The 16930-nt window shown below is 40.5% G+C and overlaps 1 protein-coding gene across 2 annotated transcripts in view; it reads left to right on the top strand.

Annotated features, from left to right (window-relative positions):
• The window catches only part of LOC109959513 (vascular endothelial zinc finger 1-like), a 17996-nt gene extending 1829 nt beyond the window's left edge, over positions 1-16167 (top strand). The window contains exons 2-5 of one of the 2 annotated variants that reach the window (XM_020598945.1): positions 8660-9408; positions 12391-12460; positions 12551-12713; positions 13943-16167. In XM_020598945.1, the coding sequence (XP_020454601.1) occupies positions 8660-9408; positions 12391-12460; positions 12551-12713; positions 13943-14316 (1356 nt within the window). In that variant the 3' untranslated portion in view covers positions 14317-16167. Of the gene's footprint in view, positions 1-8656; positions 9409-12390; positions 12461-12550; positions 12714-13942 lie in introns of both variants that reach the window. The other variant, XM_020598944.1, reaches the window with a different exon arrangement.
• The last annotated feature ends 763 nt before the right edge of the window (positions 16168-16930 follow it).

Here is a 16930-nt window from a genome sequence, read left to right as displayed (position 1 = left end):
TATTGGATTAGCATTTGTTGGATATGTGTAAAATTATGTGTGTTGACATATCAACTGTCTTTACATGCTTGAAAGAATAAATCAAATCAAGTAATTATGTTAATAAAAATGAGGTAAAACCAGTGCTGAGAGAATAGTGATGGAATATGATAAGGGGGACTTAGTTGAAAGTCAAACACTTCTTTAAAGGGCAAATAGAAATGTATATATGTTAGCACTTTAGGTCTGCTCTTTACTTAATACTAGTTAGTATTAGGCGAAGAGTTGGAAAGAATATGAATAGTGTATTGTGGAATGCTTTTGTAACAAAGTTATGTTGTCTATCAAAGCCTTAAGCGTTTTTTTAGTCTTTTTGCAGCATAAAATTTTGCTCTGTTGTCAGAAAGTTGCATCTCTGAGCACCATTTCTTCCTGATGAAAATGGCAGGTGGGCATTGTGGCTTGTTGTGTAGTATCTGGCATCCAGCCAGAATCCCTGTGTGTATTATGTACCTCATACTGTTACCGTGTCATTGTCATGTAAATCTGTGTGCAGTTATCATTTGGCCACTTGACATAAGGACAACAGTATTTAATTAAACTCTTATCAATTGCTTTGCAGCAACTTAATTTTTTTTATCATTGGTATCTTTTGTAGAAAGGTATTTTACTCCAGTAACCTTAATAATCTCATTAGTAATGTATTCATAACCAAATATACTTTGTCGGGTGTTTTAAATGGTCTGTATTATGCTGTAAATAGAATATTGCTGTAAGTGCCACTGTACCTTCTTTTTTAAACATGCAGTATATTAAAAATCCAATATCAATCAGGGTACAGATAACACCCCCTGTGAATTGTCTCTTTTTAGCCCAGTTAGCTCAGGATGTGCAGTGATCCAGTAATGATGCAAAGTAACAGGAAAATGTTTTTTAGAAAATGCCCCAGAGTGAGAAAGTCATAATGCAATCCTTCTATGCTTGAAACTTCATTCAGTCTCTCTCTGGAGACTGAAAGCCACTCAAGAAAAACACTGTGTTCGCTATATTATAATAACAGAATCAATTATAAAAAAAGTGTGGCCATTTTGTGAGAACACTTGTCTGACAAGTTGCCAGATCTCTGAAAGAAAATTATGTTCAACAGGTGGACACGCAATACTAAACATATAAAACATTTGAAAAAGATTAAAATTTAAATGAATGCCTTACAGGACATTATAGAATGCCTAAACATAAAGAAAGCTACTAGTCGAGAACCTTGCGTTTGGAAGCCATGTTAATATTAGTTATTAATTCTCTAAACAAATGGCCAGATATATACAGCATTACATTTTATATATTCCCGCTCAGTGCAGTGCATTATTATTCATTTGTACTTATGTCTGTGCTACCCTAAATAAAGCAGTATTTTGGCGCTGGGTTGTTCTCTACCAACTCCTCAAAAAATAACTGGGACTTTAGCTCGCTGATGTTCAGTGTTGTTCACTGCCTTTATACATCTGCCATTTGGTAGCAGTGGGGTTTTATTACAGCTTTTGTTGCCTGATATAGTTCTATCATGAAAACAAACCCTCTGAAATAAAACAAAGTTAATGAATTTCTGTTTATGTAAAATATATTCATGCACTGAACTATATCATCAAACATGAGGGTTAAGACTTAAGAGCCAGAGTAAAGTTTTTACAATGCTTTACCGGTGAGTAGCCCAATCCTTCCCTTTTATAGACTTAGTTAAAAAAAAAAAAAGATTTATGAAAAATAGATTGAAGCAGTTTAGGCTTAACTAGGCCAATGAAAAATATTTAATCAGTTTCATGTATTGTACTGCTCATTCATGTTGTCTATGTATGTGAAATGATTGGTAACTCAGGGGTCGAAGGACCACTCACCAATTTCCTATCTTGCACCCGACACAGTGTTCTTTTTCCTCCTAGCACCCATGCTGTCGAGATGCCACATACATTTCGTCCACCTGGGAGTGTCTATGTAAATGAGGGACCCTATGGGCATGTTTTGGTACACTTGGTATCTTGAGGACGCAATAAGAAGTTGCGCCAGTGACCAACAAGAAGCTGGTCTAAGTCAACAGTTTGGCATTTTAAAGGTGCTGGATCAAGTTAGTAATACGCGTGTGCACAAGGCGCAGATTTGCTGCTTGCCGCTTAGACAGGGACGCCAACAACAACACACCAAAATGCTACATATTAAAAATAAAATGTTTTCAGAATTAAAATTAATGCCCTGTGCACCAAGTTGTTCTAAAACATGTAAACAGCTGTGATTATATTATGTATCAGAATTATTTGGTCACAATAATGGTCAATGTAAATGGCAAATTGCTTGAGCAATCCTAGTTCTACACATAGGTATTTAAATTGCTCCTGTCTCCTTCCAGGTACATCTCCTGTTCTAATAGTTGCCTTTTAAAGGGAAAGGAAGATGGCATTTTGATTGGTTTATTGCATGTTACAACCAAAACACACCCATGGGTTAATTAAGAAAGTCCAACCCTTTTAAAATGGTTGCCTAACACTGATTTACTTTTTGCACTGTCAAAATTGCAAAATTGGTCTGGACACGCCCTGTATCCACCTTGACTTTGGCAAAATAGGGCCCTAGACGTTGAGCATTAATTAAGGGCTCAGCTGCTTTGAGTGACAGGCAGGAGGGTCCCCCCATAGGTGGCTAGCTGCTAACTGTCTAGCGAGCGCCGCTCACACTCCACCTCTTTGCCCCCTTTTTTTTGGATTAGCCATAGGAGGCAGAGTGAAGTACTAGCAATATGGCAACGGTCAGACTTGATCTTCAAAGCCGCTCTTCAGAAAAATGAGTGACGTCACGGTGTGTTTGTCCACAATTTATATACAGTCAGCGTCTCTTATGTGATGCAATCCAAGCCCAGAGGAAGAATTAATATTTCTGAACATCCTGTGAAACATTGTGCTCTCCTAGCAGAATGGAAGTACCTTTACTCGCAGCCTACAGTATCACTGAACAAGGCAGTCGATCCCTGTAGTGTTCATATAGCTTTACAGGCTACAGAAAATCTGGAATGATTACAAACATTAGAAAAATGATGTTTCGTAAGGGCTTGTGTCAACAAATTGAGGAGCAGCCAGAGATTTCTGTACTTGTAAACAACTGAAAAAAGATTTAGAATAAGCTCATAAAGTTTGTGAAATTGAAGACTTTGCATGTACCAGAAAAAAGTGTTTTTTTTTTTTGAGGGGGTGGGGGGATTTGGGTTAGCAGCTGTAGAATGTAACACAAAAGGAAGACAGTGCATAATCTGACTCAAACCATGAGCTCAGTTCCACTATACAGTGGCCCGTGGAGCCATCAAGACACTCCCTCCATTTTGATGTTATTTATGAGGGAGCAGCGCCAGTTGTCAGAGCACATTTGTGTCAAAATGGTCAGAGCTGCATGAAGGCACAGCAGCTTACAGGCCCTGCACCTCTGTATAGAGGCTAGGCTGTCTGCAGTGGATATGTCTGCTGTTCACAAAGAGGGTTCCCGCCTGGTATCCCCCCTCCCACCCCTGGTGTGCCAGCGGACGGGTTAGCATTGGCATGATGATGACTAATCCTGGAAGGTGGCAAGTCTGAGCAGGTGCTCAGACAAATGGTTGGGTGGGCTTGGTGGCATTTTCCATGAGTTCCCAGGTCTGATTGCATGTGAGGGCATGACAACTAGTTTAGCTGAGTAGTGTGTGGATAAACAATGTCCCCATCTCATGAATAGATGAGCCAAATCAATGAAGATGTGCATACAAAGATCCCCTGCTGAGGCCTGAGTGCATCACTGCTCAGATTTGTGCCCTTCACAATAGGCTAGATGACATAAGGAGGACATTGTGCTGTTCATTTTTCTTCTCTGTCCCATCTCCTCCTCTGCGACTCCTTTCTTGGCTGGCCTTCTTCGATGGATGATTGAACCTCAAAGGGAAAGGTCAAGTATTTCACCTTATCCCTCGTCCTGGTGGTTGACAACACAGTTGTCTTGACTGTGTCTATTTACTGAAAGAACTCTGAACTGTGATGTAGTTTTTATGTTTGAAAGATATAGGTCAATTATGGGTTAAAGCCAGTTACCCCTAGCAATTTTAAAAGGAATAGTGAAACAGTGCTGTCAAATCTGAATTAGCAGAGAATTATTAAATTACCATTAACACTTGTGCCCGCTGCTAGTGTTATTGCAACTCTGTATTTGTTTCTATTCATTTCTATGGTGGCAAATGTGATTATAAGTGCCTTATAATAAAGGCCATAACTGGACAGATTTTACATTGTGCTAACTACTATATACTGTAGGAAGTGTTAAACTTCAAGGCAGCTTTGTGAGAGATCAAGTTGTGTCATTGGCATTTTTTTGTTTTGTTTTTCCTGCAACTCAGCGCTGTAGCAGGAGGTGCAAGTTGTGTCTGACCTCCAGCTGGAAGGTTCAATTACCTAAATGAGTGAATCTGAAAGTAGCACCTGGTTGTAGCTGCTGCTAACTGCACCCAGCCACTTCACCTGTTTCTGTTCAGGCAGTAGTGGGCAAAAGTAATAACACAATGTGGGGCGCTATGAAACCAGTAAGCTTTTGCGGCATTAAGGCCCATGTTATTTTGACTATTTTGGTCACCTGCATTTAGCTGTTGCATGCATATTTTACTCCTTTTCTGACACACAGTTTAGCTTCACTATATCTCCGAGCTGAGCTCTGTATGGTAGCTGAGTTAGTGGCCTGCTCTTCTTTGCGGTTAAACTGGGCTCTGCTATGCCTCTGAGTTTCAGTCACACGATGAGTCAGCACCATCATGATGGGAAAATAATTGCTTCACTACTGTATATTCAGATTCCTTAGCATTTGTGGCATGCTGCATCAACCTAATTAATGGCAGACCCATTTTGTATTCTGTAACATCTTACACCTATCTAACCCATGTTCTTCTCACAAACTTGTCAAAGCTGACTCAAACTTCCAGTGGTGCTATAGCTATTCTGTTTTTTTTTCTGTTTTGCTCTGTTTTTTTAACAAGAATTTTTCTTATAGCAAAAAAAAAAAAAAAGCACAGGTGAAACAAATTTCATGAGTGATGGCTCAAAATATTGTTCCAGTGTGCTAGCATGCACAATACCAGGACCCTAGGTAACATAAACAAATGCATTAAAGTCATCAGTTCCACCTGTGCTTTTCTCCTTTACAACAAGCCAAAATGTCTACTGTCAAAAAAGGGCTGACTTTTCAGAAGTAGATTACTATAACACCTTTGAGCAAACAATGGAATGTTAGTGAATTTTACGGCACAGATTGAAATGATTGGTAACTCTGGGGTCGAAGGACCACTCACCAATTTCCTATCTTGCACCCGACACAGTGTTCTTTTTCCTCCTAGTACCCACGCTGTCAAGATGCCACATACATTTCATCCACCTGGGAGTGTCGATGTAAATGAGGGACCCTATGGGCATGTTTTGGTACACTTGGTATCTTGAGGACGCAATAAGAAGTTGCGCCAGTGACCAACAAGAAGCTGGTCTAAGTCAACAGTTTGGCATTTTAAAGGTGCTGGATCAAGTTAGTAATACGCGTGTGCACAAGGCGCAGATTTGCTGCTTGCCACTTAGACAGGGACGCCAACAACAACACACCAAAATGCTACATATTAAAAATAAAATGTTTTCAGAATTAAAATTAATGCCCTGTGCACCAAGTTGTTCTAAAACATGTAAACAGCTGTGATTATATTATGTATCAGAATTATTTGGTCACAATAATGGTCAATGTAAATGGCAAATTGCTTGAGCAATCCTAGTTCTACACATAGGTATTTAAATTGCTCCTGTCTCCTTCCAGGTACATCTCCTGTTCTAATAGTTGCCTTTTAAAGGGAAAGGAAGATGGCATTTTGATTGGTTTATTGCATGTTACAACCAAAACACACCCATGGGTTAATTAAGAAAGTCCAACCCTTTTAAAATGGTTGCCTAACACTGATTTACTTTTTGCACTGTCAAAATTGCAAAATTGGTCTGGACACGCCCTGTATCCACCTTGACTTTGGCAAAATAGGGCCCTAGACGTTGAGCATTAATTAAGGGCTCAGCTGCTTTGAGTGACAGGCAGGAGGGTCCCCCCATAGGTGGCTAGCTGCTAACTGTCTAGCGAGCGCCGCTCACACTCCACCTCTTTGCCCCCTTTTTTTTGGATTAGCCATAGGAGGCAGAGTGAAGAACTAGCAATATGGCAACGGTCAGACTTGATCTTCAAAGCCGCTCTTCAGAAAAATGAGTGACGTCACGGTGTGTTTGTCCACAATTTATATACAGTCAGCGTCTCTTATGTGATGCAATCCAAGCCCAGAGGAAGAATTAATATTTCTGAACATCCTGTGAAACATTGTGCTCTCCTAGCAGAATGGAAGTACCTTTACTCGCAGCCTACAGTATCACTGAACAAGGCAGTCGATCCCTGTAGTGTTCATATAGCTTTACAGGCTACAGAAAATCTGGAATGATTACAAACATTAGAAAAATGATGTTTCGTAAGGGCTTGTGTCAACAAATTGAGGAGCAGCCAGAGATTTCTGTACTTGTAAACAACTGAAAAAAGATTTAGAATAAGCTCATAAAGTTTGTGAAATTGAAGACTTTGCATGTACCAGAAAAAAGAAATTGCAAAGTTTTTTGCTCCACTCTGTCCTTTCCTCGTGTATCTTATGTGTGTGTGTGTGTGTGTGTGTGTTTGGGTTAGCAGCTGTAGAATGTAACACAAAAGGAAGACAGTGCATAATCTGACTCAAACCATGAGCTCAGTTCCACTATACAGTGGCCCGTGGAGCCATCAAGACACTCCCTCCATTTTGATGTTATTTATGAGGGAGCAGCGCCAGTTGTCAGAGCACATTTGTGTCAAAATGGTCAGAGCTGCATGAAGGCACAGCAGCTTACAGGCCCTGCACCTCTGTATAGAGGCTAGGCTGTCTGCAGTGGATATGTCTGCTGTTCACAAAGAGGGTTCCCGCCTGGTATCCCCCCTCCCACCCCTGGTGTGCCAGCGGACGGGTTAGCATTGGCATGATGATGACTAATCCTGGAAGGTGGCAAGTCTGAGCAGGTGCTCAGACAAATGGTTGGGTGGGCTTGGTGGCATTTTCCATGAGTTCCCAGGTCTGATTGCATGTGAGGGCATGACAACTAGTTTAGCTGAGTAGTGTGTGGATAAACAATGTCCCCATCTCATGAATAGATGAGCCAAATCAATGAAGATGTGCATACAAAGATCCCCTGCTGAGGCCTGAGTGCATCACTGCTCAGATTTGTGCCCTTCACAATAGGCTAGATGACATAAGGAGGACATTGTGCTGTTCATTTTTCTTCTCTGTCCCATCTCCTCCTCTGCGACTCCTTTCTTGGCTGGCCTTCTTCGATGGATGATTGAACCTCAAAGGGAAAGGTCAAGTATTTCACCTTATCCCTCGTCCTGGTGGTTGACAACACAGTTGTCTTGACTGTGTCTATTTACTGAAAGAACTCTGAACTGTGATGTAGTTTTTATGTTTGAAAGATATAGGTCAATTATGGGTTAAAGCCAGTTACCCCTAGCAATTTTAAAAGGAATAGTGAAACAGTGCTGTCAAATCTGAATTAGCAGAGAATTATTAAATTACCATTAACACTTGTGCCCGCTGCTAGTGTTATTGCAACTCTGTATTTGTTTCTATTCATTTCTATGGTGGCAAATGTGATTATAAGTGCCTTATAATAAAGGCCATAACTGGACAGATTTTACATTGTGCTAACTACTATATACTGTAGGAAGTGTTAAACTTCAAGGCAGCTTTGTGAGAGATCAAGTTGTGTCATTGGCATTTTTTTGTTTTGTTTTTCCTGCAACTCAGCGCTGTAGCAGGAGGTGCAAGTTGTGTCTGACCTCCAGCTGGAAGGTTCAATTACCTAAATGAGTGAATCTGAAAGTAGCACCTGGTTGTAGCTGCTGCTAACTGCACCCAGCCACTTCACCTGTTTCTGTTCAGGCAGTAGTGGGCAAAAGTAATAACACAATGTGGGGCGCTATGAAACCAGTAAGCTTTTGCGGCATTAAGGCCCATGTTATTTTGACTATTTTGGTCACCTGCATTTAGCTGTTGCATGCATATTTTACTCCTTTTCTGACACACAGTTTAGCTTCACTATATCTCCGAGCTGAGCTCTGTATGGTAGCTGAGTTAGTGGCCTGCTCTTCTTTGCGGTTAAACTGGGCTCTGCTATGCCTCTGACTTTCAGTCGCACGATGAGTCAGCACCATCATGATGGGAAAATAATTGCTTCACTACTGTATATTCAGATTCCTTAGCATTTGTGGCATGCTGCATCAACCTAATTAATGACAGACCCATTTTGTATTCTGTAACATCTTACACCTATCTAACCCATGTTCTTCTCACAAACTTGTCAAAGCTGACTCAAACTTCCAGTGGTGCTATAGCTATCACTAACACCTTTGATGTATTGTGGTAATTCTTAGGTCACTAATACCTTTGATGTATTGTGGTAATTCTTAGAGTTCGGAAAATAATGATACAGTGGAGAATTCCTACTGTTTTGAAATGTCAGTTCCCAGTATTGTTGTATATTTTATATAGAATCTGTAACCAGTTTCTCTGTGTACACATGTGTTTCACCAGCAGGCCAATGAAGCCCTCCACCACCAGCACCAAGTGGCCCAGAACAGCCTGCTGCCACTTCTTAATGCAGGAGCTGAACAAATTGATCAGAAGCCTGTTCTGCCCATCCAGATAGACCAGAAGCCACCTTCCAGTGCCGCTGATCTCCTCAAAGACAATGTGGCCAGTGGAGGAGGTGCACGGCCTCCGATGCCTGTCATAAAGAAGGAACACAAAGGCAAAACACCTTTTGTCTGTAACTACTGCAACAAGGCCTTCCGTGACAGCTACCACCTGCGACGTCATGAGTCCAGCCACACCGGTATCAAGATGGTGTCGCGGCCAAAGAAGACAGCCCAAACAGCCCCCACCATGGTACCCATGATCTCTACCATGCCACGAGAGAACAACGGCAACCCTTCCTATATCTCCACAGTAGCAGGCATTCTGTCTACAGCAACCACCTCGGTTTCTTCAGGCACAAGCATCATGACATCATCTGCAATGGGCAGTGTGCCACAGCAGAATGTTCCCAAAAAACCTGCCAAACCTGTCAAGAAGAACCATGGGTGCGAGATGTGTGGCAAGGCTTTTCGTGACGTCTACCACCTAAATCGCCACAAGCTTTCTCATTCAGATGAGAAGCCTTTCGAATGCCCCATCTGCCAGCAACGTTTTAAAAGGAAGGACCGAATGACCTACCATGTTCGCTCTCATGACGGGGGAGTCCACAAGCCCTATGTATGTTCCGTATGTGGGAAAGGCTTTTCCAGGTAAGGTTCACCTTTGACCTGTGAAGAAATTGGCCCAGTAAACAGCTTATAATAATATGACTGATGCTGTGAAAATGGGTAGCATTTCTTAAATTATAACAATAGCCACTTGCAGTATTTGAACGCTTTGTACAGAATCTAGGGAAAGGGTGAAATTACTGTCATTTTCACTTTAGTAAAGCTAATGTGAAGTTATCTTTTCTTCATGCTGCCAGATAGGCTTGTCTTAAGGCTTCAAACTGGTAAACACTGAGCAGTGGCTAGCTGTCAGAAGCTGGCAGCAGATTTCTGGGGCGATAACATTACCCATTTCAAATGTATTTGTATATTCCTCATATAGACCTTCAGCTAATTCAGTAAACCTGACTCTTGAGACCGGCCCGGTGTAGCTTGGGAGTCCCAAAGACATGCCTGGAAGTTTTCTGTACTGGGGGTTAGCTGGATATCATGTCCTCATCTCTGTACCAGCCACCAATCTGTTTGGGTTGGGTCTTATGGTTGTTTAGGCTTTGTGAACCTCTGCTCATTATCCAGAGGTTCACATGTGTCTGGTAGGTAGTGAGATGAGCAGCAAGAGGGACAGTGCACAATGAAAATACATGGTAAGAAAGTGGGGGCAAATGCAGAAAAGATTGTCCTGCTCTAGTTTTCTTATACCAACGACAAGACTACTGTAAACAGGAAGTATACTTCTGAGATCAAATTGATTGTTATGGGAGTGTAGACAAAGTAATTTCAACCTCAGATGGTTGCATTCTAGGATCAAGGAGAAAGATCTTGACTTGTTTAAATTTACAGATAACACAATGATAAACAAATTCCAGCATTATTTTAGCTGAACTTGACAGTTCAAAAAAGGTTTCATGTTTAAATCTGTTCATTAGACGGTTTTCCAGTGAATTCACAGAGGGTTCATTTTAACAGAGAATGCAATCACAAGGGGCTGCACTTTTTCTGCTTTACCACAAGTTCACTGAACAGCTAATGCTTGTGACAAGCCACTACTTGTGTGTGTGTGAGAGAGATTAAACTAGTGCTGTTCATTCACACCATAATTTTATATACAGGAATAATTGTTCAGCCACCGTGTGTCTATATAGCTTCTCAGTGGCTGTGTTTTCAGATTTGTACTGATATTATTGACCCCCAAGCCATTTCAACCACCCGTTTAAACAGTTGTACATGGGAGAGCACCAGTGGTAGAGTATCAAGGGAGGGGTAGGCGTCACATGTCACTTTGCGGTTCCCACCAGCATGTCACAGACTCCCTTTCCCTTGGGAATTGAGTGAACCATGCAGTGGTTGTTCAGGTCAACACATTTACTACATAGTGAATAAATCTTTTATTAAATGTGTTGTGATGGCTTTAAATTTAAGATTTATCAACACAAACATTATGCTATCTTTTAATGTATTGAAGTGTATGTAAAACGGCACTGAGGGGGCAAAGAATATTGATAACAGCATAAGGGTTGTGTACTAAACCACAACTTGGACAAAAACATCAGCAGTGTACACTGCCCAAGCTGTAACATTAGAACTGCTGTGCTGTGCAGGGCAGTTTCAGGCATGCCTCCAGCCCAGTGACGTGGGGTAGGGATTCATCAGCGTACTGGAAAGTGAGAATGGGGACTGAATAACAGGCCACTGACTCACTGCCACTCAGCCAAATCTGTAGGCAGGCGCTGTCTGGAGTCTGCTCTTCTTGTAAGAGGGACAAACAAATATATTTGATTCCTGGTCATGGCACCTTTGAGAATATTCTACTTGACTCTTCTCATTTGTATATATATATAAAAAAAATTAAAAAAAATTCCAGCAGCATGAAACTTTCCAGTTTAGGACAAGCTGCCAGTGTTGTAGCCCTTAGTCACTCCATTATGGTACTTTAACATGATTCAGCTCCGTAGTGCCAGGAAGAATTTGTGAATGCTAGAGATTGACTGTAAAGGTCAAGAGGCAAATATCTGTTTTCTTGCAACTGCTGCTATCCAGTGAACTAAAAACAGATACTATAAATACTGTGGAATGTGTTAACAATAAAATAATGTGTATACAGTGCGAGTTACATGTTGATGCCATTTTGGTGAGCGAGGTAAACAAGTGTTCAGTTATCAAAGTTAAATTAAGATTGTGACCCACAGAGTCTCCTCCTAATCCTCAGAGAGAGAGGTGCAAATTCAGTCTGCATTTAGTGGGAAACTACTAACCACATTCCTGAAAGATCCCATTAGCATTCTTTTTATATTCCTGTAAATAATGTCAAGGATGCTAGAAAAGAAATGAAAGTAGTGTGGTGTAATGCCAAACTGTCAATTTACTTAGAAGAAAACAAGTAGATAACTTTTTTTTTTTTTAAACTCACCATTTCAGCACATTAGGTTTTTTAAAACTAGGTCAGACAAATTCATGCATGATTGATCATGGAGAATTAACTGCCATTGACTGGAATTTCAGGGATTTTTTTTTTTGTGCCAAACCCTCGTTTTGAAAGCAAGAAGAGCACATTTACATGCTCCCACAAATACTGCATTTCTAAAGCATAGAAAGGTTCTACAACACAACTTGGTAGGCTTTTCATGTGTGTTGGTGCCCTTACATGTGGTGCGCCTTGTCACTAAATGATAATGAACAACCCATATTGTAGTGCTACTACTTAAATCACAGGTGAAGTAAATGCAAAGTTGCTGCAGAAAATATATCAAATACATACTGACCAAGGACTTAAGTTCATTGGGCTAATCTGTAGCAGGCAACATAGTATTTCTCGAACAATTGACAGTAACACTGTCTGTTTTTGAAAATATGTTTTCAGTCCAACCAAACCACCATTATAATTTCAATTTTCACAATAATGAATAAAATCTAAAAGTATAATTCCAGGTAGACATGGTCTGTAGGTCAGAATGATTTCTCTACACTTCACAGAGCTCAGTGCACCACTGGCCAAAGATTGTGTTATTGTTTTCTTTTGAAATTTAGGCCAGACCACTTGAGCTGCCACGTGAAGCATGTCCATTCCTCAGAAAGACCATTTAAATGTCAAGTGACGGTAAGAGTCGTTACCGCCAAAATCTAAATTGCTCTTATTGTTATTGTTGTACTCCACTGACCTTTGACCTCATGTGCTGTGCGGCTGCAGGCCTGTACCTCTGCTTTTGCCACCAAAGACAGACTGCGTTCCCACATGATCAGGCATGAAGGCAAGGTCACCTGTAGCATCTGTGGTAAGATGCTCAGCGCGGCGTACATCACCAGCCATTTGAAGACTCATGGGCAGACTAACTTTAACTCCTGTAACAAAGGTAGGTAACACTAGTCAGACATGCATACTCCTATCATCACAACTGTTACTGGCACTTAATTGACAATTCCTGGAAAATATTGAGTCCCAACTTGTTTGTATCATGAACATTTAGTCATATCTGATCTAAACCACTACCCAAGATCATGTCCGTAGATCTTGTGATCCGTTATCTTCCTTAGGTTTTACAGCCTTTTTCCAAAACCTTTTAAAAATAATTTGCTTAAAAATCTCTGCCTCATTTTGGTAGTTCTTTGCATAGCAACTAGAATTTGTTGATCACAGAACTGCTGTAGTAGTCAGGAACACAGTATAGTTATGTTCACATTACATGATGCTGAAGTGACTGAAATCCAATTCCTTCTCTTCCAAGTGACTCAGAGCTGATCTTTTCACAGATGTGTGAACAAATCAGATCAGATTTTTTTTCAACTCAGATGTGGCTCACTTCCGTATGTGATCCCAGATCCCATTCATATCTGATTGTTGGCCATGTGACCGTGGTCAGAACAATCAGATTGGTGGTCATGTGGGTTTTTTAACATCCCACTCTTCTGCACACGCGCATGTTGCCCATTGTCATCATTCAGTGTCGGCCCCTCACAGACCGGTAAAAGTAAACAGAGAGGAGAGTACCAACAGTGACAGAGCTCAGTGGAGAGACGTGCAAGCTTTGAGTTTGTTGGACATTTATGGAGAAGATTTTGTTCAAGCCAAACTGGAAGGAACACATAACCATGCAGTTTTTGAGGGAACTGCACAATTGAGCCATCACACAAATGACACTGGGCCACATTCACCAGCCGTTTTTAAGAACAGATTTGTTCGTAAATCCCACTTACGAAGTTTTCAGGAAGTTCAGGAGGTATTCACCAGTGTTTTCTTATCTGGGATTAGTTCTTAGGTAAGAACAGAATCTACGCACACTCAAGAGCACACTGACGCGGGGCCTTAACAGTGTTCAAATTGGAGCTCAATACGTCACTTCCAAATATGAATGTGAACCATCAACACAAAAAGATTGGATCTGACAGAACGATTGTAATTGAGCATTAATGTGAATGTAGTGTCATTTCTTAAACCCCTTCACCCATTTTTAATGGTGGCAAAACCTTATTTGACATGAGATTGCAGCAGGGGTAATGACTGTGTTGCCCATTCAGCTACCCTTTTATCTATTTTGAGTTGCTGCAGAACTGAAGTTTAACACACTGTCTTGTGTTTTTGCAGAGGCTAACGAAGTCTGCAACTCTGCCTCGGCTACCCCTGTGACCGTTTCTGCCCCCATTACCACAGCAATGAACCGTGGTAACAACAACAACAACAACAACAACCCTGTCACCATAGCCGCACAAATGAACATTAGCACCAACACGGTCAACATCACGTCTCCAGTCAGCCTCCAGCACCCGGTCACCATCACCGGGCCCGTCAACATCGCCTCTGTCAACATCCCTGCCACGGCGCCCATGAATATTGCCCACCCAGTCGCAATAACGACCCCCATGCCTATGAATATAGCTGGTCCGCTGAACATCGCCATGAGGCCAGTGGATAGCATGCCTTTTCTGTCCCAAGTCTTGCCTTCTTCCCCACCCTGGTAAAATGGAGAGAGCACGCTGAACTGGTCAGGAAGAAAGGGAAGATGAAGTGAAACAAGACACCTGTCCTCATCATTTACACCTTCAGTCCAGCCTTTTTCTCCCTCCTGAGCCCAGTTCATTTCATCCAACCTTGAAATGAATATTTCCATGAGCTGTGTGGCTCACAGGAGCTTCCCAAGTCATGGCCACTAATGATAAGTGACACTTGGATAGAAATCGAGTAGGAGTTATCTTTAAATCAGGACAAACTGTAAGACTTAGTGTAGTCAGTTAGAATGAAACTGTGATTTGTTATATGATAAATGAAAGGAGAGGATTCCTCAAGCACTCATAAGGACTCTGTAGGAAAACACACCTGTGCTTTTGTAAAGGGGAGATGAGACACAGACTGAAGCAATAACTCTAAATTGCTGTTTTTTGATGTTTTTCAAGTTCTCTCCCAAAGCCTCTGGGTGTTACTTTGTATGTTGTTTTTATAACTATAGCCTGCTAATCACTATTTAATGTTATAGGAAATGAGTCTAGTAAAAGGGGCAGCAGCTTCCACTTGCATGGAAGAATATTTTTTCACAGTGCTATAGCCTTTGTTTTTCTTCTCAGATTGTAGGTATGCTCCTGAGGTACAGTGACTAACTTGTACAGTTGACATAGTAATGTATTTTCATGTCAGCATTTTAATATTTGCTTTAGTCAGTAGACACTGTCCTCTTGACTATGAAATATTTGTACTTTGTTTTGTATGGAAACAGAGGTTTGTTTTTATTTGCCTGTTTGTAGTGTTCATTTTTCCACGAAGTCAGATTGAAATGAGTGTTGCACTGAAAGCATATCCTACATACAGGTGAACAGCAGTATTATTAAAGATCAAATGGGAGCGTTTTGGTTAGCCAGCCTACACTTGAGGGCCATCTAGTGGCTGTACATGGAATGGCCTGGCCTTGTAGTGAAGCGTTTTCAGGCTGTTACAGTCATCATTATGGTGACTTAACTTTTTCTGACTCTTGTCTACACCTTTTTTAAATCATTTACCTGTGATAGCCCAAGATTATACTAAGAACCATTCACTCAGGAAACGCACATAAAAGCCCCATTACTCATGAACTTGGTTTGTTTGACTTCGATCAGGGACAGAAAGTCCCAGAATTATTCAGTTTTAAACATGGCCGTCCATTTACATGATCATTTACTGTACAACAGATACATGCTGTACCTTTGTTAGTCTAGTTCAGTCTCGGGCTATGTAGTTATGTGGCTGAGATCTGCAGGAGTTTGATAAAATGCAAGTTTGTGTCCATTAAAATAATGGTGCCAGATTGATGTTGCATGACCCCAAACACTAGCTGCTGAACATGAACTATTTTTAATGAGTGCCACATCACAAGTGTTGCAGCTCTTTTGAGGTTTCAGTATAATGAAAATGCAATATGCATGTTTGTTATTTTTCTCGAGTTATGTTTTAAAATATTATTCTAGCCTTTTGTTCTTATGCATTTACGTAGATACGCTATATTAGCCTGTTTGCCAAATTTGATACAATAATAATGTGATAAACATCTCATGTGGAATTTTTTTTAAGGAAAAAAAAATTGGAAATTCCAGCACCCTTGTGAAAGCAACTGAATGTATATCTTTGTACAAAACTATTTTAGTTCCAAGGATATGGTAGTTACAATAGATGTGAAAGATAAGATAACCTTTTTTATAAATCTTTTGTATTAGAACATTAACAATGGTAATTTTGTATATATAAGAGGCTAGGCTTTCTGATTAGCAGAAAGGTCAAACATTCCTACATTTTTTAAAAATGTATGTTTGTCAAATTATTACATAAACATGCGCAATGTTATGTGCCTTTTATTTGGGTTGTCTAAATAAAAGAAAACTATCAAATGTGTTGTGTTGATGCAGCACTATTGTTACAAATACTCAGGAGCTTATTACTGTTTAACACTAAGAGTGTTAAAGGCTTGTGTTTGATACTGTAAAAAACCTGACCAAAGAAGTGTACTCACTGTCACAAACTAAACAGTGGGCCACACGAAAAGGAGAACACCAACTCACCAGTTTAAATTTCAGTTGCTGATGGATACTATATGACAAGCTTAGGCTGGTAGATTTTAAACAGTAGAAGCATGCCCTAAGGATCTCTAGTGCACATTTGGAAAATTGTGAGGAAATGTCAAACTATTTATATAGGCTGATTTTATTTAGAATAAACCTAGAATTCTGTCCCCAGAATCTATATTCATAATTTAAGTCTCTGCACACCAACAGCACCACTATTGAGATCTTCTCAGGGCAGTATTATCCCACCAAACAGGCCTATTCAGTTTTACCATCATGACAAAAAACACCAAGGCAAACACCACAGCTAATGTTGCAACTGCAAATCCATTTTAATAAAAAGAAGAATAACTGACTAGAATCCGACAGAACGGTGAACAGCAGCCTGTTTGTGGACTCCATCTCCTCCCAGCAGCCTGCAAATTTTGATTATGAATCAGAAACTCTTCAGAGAGGACATTTGAATCACACTGAGTCTGAAAATTCACTCCTTGATCGAGACTGTAAAATCACGATTGGATTAAATAAAACCCATAAAATCACACTTGAT

The sequence above is a fragment of the Monopterus albus genome, unplaced genomic scaffold, assembly GCF_001952655.1.
Source record: "Monopterus albus unplaced genomic scaffold, M_albus_1.0 scaffold39.1, whole genome shotgun sequence".
Taxonomy (NCBI): Eukaryota; Metazoa; Chordata; class Actinopteri; order Synbranchiformes; family Synbranchidae; genus Monopterus; species Monopterus albus.
This window is presented reverse-complemented; position numbering and strand designations above follow the sequence as displayed.